Raw genomic sequence first — 7,167 nt, forward strand, 5'->3', positions numbered from 1 at the left:
TATATCTCTGTCTCTGTCTATATATAAATATATATACACACACACACACACACATACACACACACTGCCACTGCAAAACAAACTTCACAACATTTGTAAGTGATAATAAGCCTGATTCTGAACCAAGTTAGTCCTGGATATAGTAATATATTTGCCAATCAATATGCATCAGCAATGCAAAGAATCCTCCAGTGATGAAAACCTTTGGGAACTTCAGGTCCAAAAGGACCAAGCATACAAAATTTATCATATGCCATCACTTAAAGTCATCATGCTGTTCCAACATAATTTTCCTTAAGTAATCCAACCAATTGACACGAAAATAAATAAATTAATAACAACTGCTTCTGCAACTTCCTGACCTTTATTGCCAAAAGATGTTACAGTTGTGCTCATGATGAAAATGTCAGTGCTTAAACAATGAAAGAGACAACATCTGGATTTCTTTTCTCCATAGATCAAGGAATAAGTTTTGATGTAACTGTCAGTGAACCATCAAGCTGTGCTTTTTGGCAGACTTCTCCATCATCAAGAAAGAACTAGTTAATCACAAAAATTTCAGGTTCCCCAACATAATTCTTTTTGTACTGCTGAGCATATTACTCTTACAGAATGCTGGCCTTCATTTCTCCCTCAATAAACAAAACATGGCTTAACTGGTTTCTTGTCATATCCTGCATTGCTTCACTGTCTGTGTGCAAACTATCTTATTAAACTTCACAGACGATAAGAAATCAGAAATTTATCATTGGCTTAAAAACACTATTTCCTCAAGGCATGTAAATGAAGTAGACGTCAAAGAAAGGCCAGCTTTTTTAAAAATGAAATTCTATATCCAAAAGATAACACGAATATCTACGAAAGTTCCTGAAAAGTTTATTAATGTAACAGGATTTGTTAAAGACTTAAACATGAGGAATTCTGCAGATGCTGGAAATTCAAGCAACACACATCAAAATTGCTGGTGAACGCAGCAGGGTCTTGGCCCGAAATGTTGACTGTACCTCTTCCTAGAGATGCTGCCTGGCCTGCTGCGTTCACCTGCAACTTTGATGCGTGTTGTTAAAGACTTACCCGGTTTTCTTCCAAGGCTTCCACCTTTTCCCATTTGTCCAGGTCCCTGTGTGAAGAGCACAAGTCATCATAACTGAACAAGCAAGATATTTAAACTGTAATAACAAGCAGGTTTTGATTTATGCTAACTAAAAATATGACAGTGAGACATACCAAATTACTCCCTGAACTGAATGACTAAATACATAACAACTTTTCAGGGATTTTCAGGTTGGGTATTTTGGAAATTGTAAACCAGTTTACATTTGAATTACAATAATTTGGATATCATTCCAAATAGCAATGTAGAAAATTCAACTCTCCATTCTCAGGATAAATTTTGATTAATTGAAAATTAGGAAGACTATGTAATTTCTCCCAATAAGCAACTCAGTTTTGTAAAGATAGAGAAAAGTTATTTCATTTCTTCAGTTATTTAATAGCCTATTTTAAGGACATCTTGAGACAAACAAAAGTGGTTGCAACCATCTTCAAACAGAACTGTCAACTCACCCTTCTCCTGAGATCCCTATGGTCATGCAACTCAATGGCTAATTCAGTTTATGACAATGATGTAGCCACACATCAAAGTTGTGCCTAGCATTGTCTGAGCTTTAATGCTGTAAATTTGCTGCTCCAGAACTACTATTAACTTCTCACCAATAATCTCTCCCCCAACTGCCCATTCTGGGTTCCACCACAACTATTCACTCCAATTGGACGAATTGGATGAAATTCCCACAGGAAATAAGGAAAGTGCAGGAAAAATATATTCCAAGAAAAAAGAAAATCATGAATGGAGAAATGACACAAATGTGGCTAACGAGAGAGGTTAAGGCTAAAATAAAAGCAAAAGAGACGGCATACAAGGAAGCAAAAATTAGTGGGAAAACTGAGCACAGGACGACTTTTAAAAACTTACAGAAGGAAACTAAGGAAGTCATTAGGAAGGAAAAGATGAATTATGAAAGGAAGTTGGCAATGAACATAAAAGAGGATACCAAGAGTTTTTTTTTTAAATATATGAAGAGTAAAAGAGTGACACGGGTAGATAGAGGACCAATTGAAAATGATGCTGGAGAAATTATAACAGGTAACAAAGAGATGGCAGAGGAACTAAATGAGTATCTTGCATCGGTCTTCACAGTGGAAGACATTAGCAACATACCTGATAGCAGGAGGTCTCAGGGAATAGAATTAGGTACAGTTAAGATTACTAGAGAGAAAGTGCTTGGGAAGCTAAATGGACTAAGAATAGATAAATCTTCCGGACCGGATGAGGTGCACCCACAGGTTCTGAAGGAGGTGGCTTTGGAGATTGTGGAAGCATTGGAAATGATCTTCCAGGAATCAACAGACTCTGGCATGGTTCCGGAGGACTGGAAGGTCGCAAATGTAGTTCTGCTGTTTAAGAAAGGAGGAAAGCAGCAAAAAGAAAATTACAGACCTATTAGTCTGACATTGGTAGTTGGAAAGTTATTGGAGTTGATCCTCAAGGACGAGGTTATGACATACCTCGAGGTGCATGACAAGATAGGCCCAAGCCAGCATGGTTTCATGAAGGGAAGATCCTGCCTCAGCAACCTATTGGAATTTTTTGAGGTAATCTCAGATAAGATTGGCAAGGGAAAGGCTGTAGATGTTGTTTATTTGGATTCTCAAAAGGCCTTTGATAAGGTGCTGCATAAGAGGCTGCTTAATAAGATGAGAGCCCATGGAATTACAGGAAAGATATTGGAATGGGTGGAGCAGTGGCTGATAGGCAGAAAGCAAAGGGTGGAAATAAAGGGATCCTATTCTGATTGGTTGCTGGTTACTAGTGGTGTTCTGCAGGGGTCGTTGTTGGGGCCGCTTCTTTTTACAATGTATATCGATGATTTAGATTATGGATTAAATGGTTTTGTGGCTAAGTTTGTGAATGACACCAAGATAGGTGAAGGAGCAGGAAGTGCTGAAGAAATGGAAAGGTTGCAGAGAGACTTGGTCAGTTTAGGAAGGTGGGCAAAGAAATGGCAGATGATATACAATGTTGAGAAACGTATGGTTGCACATTTTGGAAAAAGAAATAATCAGGCAGATTATTACTTAGATGGGGAGAAAATTCAAAAATTGGAAGTGCAAAGGGACTTGAGGGTCTTCATGCAGGATACCCTAAAGGTTAACCACCAAGTTGGATTGGCGGTAAGGAAAGCGAATGCTATGTTGGCATTCATTTCAAGAGGAATAGTGTATAAGAGTAAGGAGGTGTTGATGAGGCTCTATGGGGCACTGGTGAGACCTCATTTGGAATACTGTGTGCAGTTTTGGGCCCCCTATCTTAGAAGGGATGTTCTGATGTTGGAGAGGGTTCAGAGAAGATTTACGAGGGTGATTCCTGGAATGCAGGGGCTAACATACGAGGAGCGTTTGTCGACTCTTGGATTGTATTCATTAGAGTATAGAAGAATGAGAGGGGATCTCATAGAAACATTTCAAATATTGAAAGGGTTGGACAGGGTAGATGTGGAAAGGCTGTTTCCCTAAGAGGCCACAGTCTTAGAATTAGAGGGTACCCATTTAAAACAGATGAGGAGAAATTTTTTTTAACCAGAGGGTCACGGATTTATGGAATTCGTTGCCACATACAGCTGTGGAGGCCCAATCATTGAGGGTGTTTAAGGAGGAGATTGATAGGTATCTAATTAGTCAGGGTATCAAGGGATATGGGGAAAAAGCCGGAAATTGGAACTAGATGGGAGAATAGTTTAGCTCATGGTGGAGCAGCGGAGCAGACTTGATGGGCCAAATGGCCTGCTTCTGCTCCTTTGTCTTGTGATCTTGTGAACTCCAATTACAGCCTTGCTCAACAGTGGACCAGAGATCAATTTGAGGAGGCAAGTTGTGGATGGTTGTACTTGACATCAAATAGTACAGTTAAAACTGGAGTCTCTGTCTATATAAAAAAACTCTCCTGGCTGGAGTCATGCCAACCACAAAGATAGCTACAGTTATTGAGCCAATTAAAAACCCCTCAATAATTAAGAACTCAACATATTGCAAATCAAAGCAACATGTCTGACTGGACCCCCATTTTCCATTTGACACCACTCCAGCACTGACACATGGCATTTCCTGCTGCAACTCATGAAGGCTTCGTCAATCTTCAGTCTTAAACTTGTGAATCTACCATCAAAAGACAAAAGGCAGCCAGCTGATTGGAAAACTTTCACCTCTAATCTTCCAATGAATGTTCTTCCAATGGGTGTGCTTATGCCCATGGACTGTAGCAGTTCAAAATGATACTTATGATCACCTTCTCTGGGACAATAGGGGATTTCTAATTAATTAATGCTGGCTTTGCCAGCACAACCTACACCAAATGCATGAACAGAAGTATTTGATTTTTTAAGCAACTGAGATGGGGAATTGAAGGGTAGAAGCGACGAAGGGAAGGGAACAGAAACATAGATGATTTACCTCAGAATCCTTTGGTCTGACGTAGTTAGACGGGAAAACGCCCACTTTTTCCCCTACAACACCTGTCCACCAATCACCGTCTTTCTTCGTCACAAGAATCACATCTCCTTGCTGATAAGTCAAGTCTCCAGGCTCATTACTTTCATACGTGTACATAGCCACAAATTCTGTACAAAAAAAAGAGACCAGTATAAATACTTTAAGACTTGCATTGAAAAGGGAATGAATACTGTAGTTGGGGATCTTTAACAGGGAGGTGAAAATAAAGACTTGAAAATGAAGGTTTGCCATTTTAACAGTTGAATCAAATTAAATCACTTCCTCTTATTATTAACTATTTTTTCCCATTTGGTTGGTCAAGCTACCCACAATTCTTCAAAGTTAAGATTTACTGAAATAGATATCAACTTTTTAAAACATATGTCCAATTAAAGCACTTCACAATTTTCTGGGATATTAAACTCCATCCATCCCACTATTACAGCCTACTAAGCCTAGCTAGCATCTCTTAAAAATTAAGGAACTTTAGTGCTAAACACATGAGAGCATCTTAGTGCAGCAGTTCTCACATTACATATTCACAACTAATAGAACCAAATTCATCACACAATTAAAATGAACTATGTATTAATTTAAAATCATATTCTTCTGACTCTCTGGCAGGAAGAGAAGATGGTGGCGCAACGCAGCTCGCAGCGGCCACTCCAGTGGTGATATCTGTTATCAGTCAAGTAGGGTGCTGTGCACAATCCTGATTTGATGGAGGCGGACGTGAGAGCACGGAGGAACAGCTGGTGAAACTTCTGAAATGCCTGCTTCGCTGCAGCTGCCACTGTGTGATCCAGAATCTCCAAAGGGGAAGGCCCTGAGTCCTCGGCTTTGCTTGTTGCTCGGCGGCCGGGGTGGGGTCGAAGCGCTTGGCAGAGGATGGTGCTCGGTTTCGGAGGGCTGGTTGGAGGCTCAAAGTTCTCAGACGGACTCAGAGTCCGTTGCGGTCGGGTGCTTCCAATGGTGCTGCATCGGCAAGTCTGGGGCGCTTGGAGGTTCATGGCGGGGAGAGTTTCTCCCTTCTACCATCTGCTTGAGATGATGGGGCTATCGGGACTTGAGACTTTTTTTTACCGTGCCCGTGGTTTGTTCTTCATCAAATTACGGTATTGCTTTGCACTGTTGTAACTATATGTTATAATTATGTGGTTTTGTCAGTTTCAGTCTTGGTTTGTCCTGTGCTTCTGTGATATCTTTCTGGAGGAACATTGTATCACTTTTTAACGCATGCATTTCTAAACGACAATAAATGAGGACTGAGTGTCCTCATAATCTAATGCAATTTAAATTGCTAACGTGTTCACTGGACAATAGATTTTAGCTACACGTAGACCAATTCTCAAGCTCCTACATATAGTTCATAATTATAGCAAAGATTTAGGGATACTTAGCAAGAACCAAGATCCAAATTAGCCTTTGTTTTTGCACAAATACTTCATTTCTTTTCAGCCAATTGAATATTTGGGTCATGAGAAATGCAGAATGGGACTCCAAAATTATGCTCCAACTTTAAAAGAAGCTATTTGTGTTAAGCCACCATCAGCACTGAGGAAATTAGTTGAAATTTTGATAGCCATTTTCACAAATTTTAAATTTTGATAATTATGAGTAGCTTCAACAGCCAACAGAAAAAGTAATCATTGACAAGAGAAGGTGATTTCATTTACTGTAACTTCCCATGTATAAGCCAAGAATTTGGCCCTAAAATTAGGGGGTCGGCTTATACAGAGGGTGCCAACTTTGGAAAAACGAATACACGGAAGACAGGTCATATTTATTGGTTGTTTTTGAGTCAAATACAAAATAAAATACAAACGCTTATGAAATCTATACAAAAGAAAAGATCTACAAAACACCTGTTTCTCAATTTACTTGTACACACTGTTGTCGTCAAACATTCAGAGCTTGAAACTCTCACACTCTTCATTATCTGACTCTCCAAAAATCGCGTCCCATTCTTCGGCAGTCACCATATCATCGTAAGGATTGTCAATTTCTGCTTCGACATTGTCACTTGCAGTTTTACTGGCTGCCAAATCTCCATCGTCTTCTTCCCAAAGCAAATGATCTTTAGTGCGATCCAAAACATTGCTGATGCTGCACTTCTTGAAGGCCTTCACAATGCACATGGCCTTCATTTCCTGCCACGACTGCACTACCCACTCGCAAACTGTAGCTAGAGATGTGGCCCTCATATTTCCCACTGGAGTGAATGACTGATTTCCAGACATCATCCATTCGTTCCACTGTCAATGCATGAATTCTTTGAATGGTTTGTTTAAACTCATATCTAGTGGCTGGAGCACGGACGTCAAACCACCGGGGATGACTGCAATGTCTGTATTTTCAGTTTTCAATGCTGCTTTTGTCTCACCTGACAAGTGCACTTTGAACATGTCCCAGACAAGTACCGACTTTTCCTTCCTGAAACCTTCGGGACGTCGACGCCACACCTCTTTAACCCATTTCAAGCAACCTGCTTCGTCCATCCAGCCGCGTTCTTGAACGTAAACAACACCCTGCGGGAATTTTTCTTTCTTTGGGTATGTTTTCCTCTTAAAAATCACCATCAGTTTGGTCCCATCAGCCATACACATTAACACAACAGTA

The 7,167-nt window shown here is 40.1% G+C and overlaps 1 protein-coding gene across 3 annotated transcripts in view; it reads right to left on the reverse strand.

Annotated features, from left to right (window-relative positions):
* itsn1 (intersectin 1 (SH3 domain protein)) overlaps positions 1 to 7,167 on the reverse strand; it is a 241,208-nt gene that overhangs the window by 76,625 nt on the left and 157,416 nt on the right. For all 3 annotated transcript variants that reach the window (XM_063050322.1, XM_063050321.1, XM_063050323.1), the window contains 2 exons: positions 4,510 to 4,676; positions 1,075 to 1,120 (listed from right to left, as the gene is read on the reverse strand). In XM_063050322.1, the coding sequence (XP_062906392.1) occupies positions 1,075 to 1,120; positions 4,510 to 4,676 (213 nt within the window). The remainder of the gene's footprint in view (positions 1 to 1,074; positions 1,121 to 4,509; positions 4,677 to 7,167) is intronic.

The sequence above is a fragment of the Mobula hypostoma genome, chromosome 6, assembly GCF_963921235.1.
Source record: "Mobula hypostoma chromosome 6, sMobHyp1.1, whole genome shotgun sequence".
In the NCBI taxonomy this organism is placed as follows: domain Eukaryota; kingdom Metazoa; phylum Chordata; class Chondrichthyes; order Myliobatiformes; family Myliobatidae; genus Mobula; species Mobula hypostoma.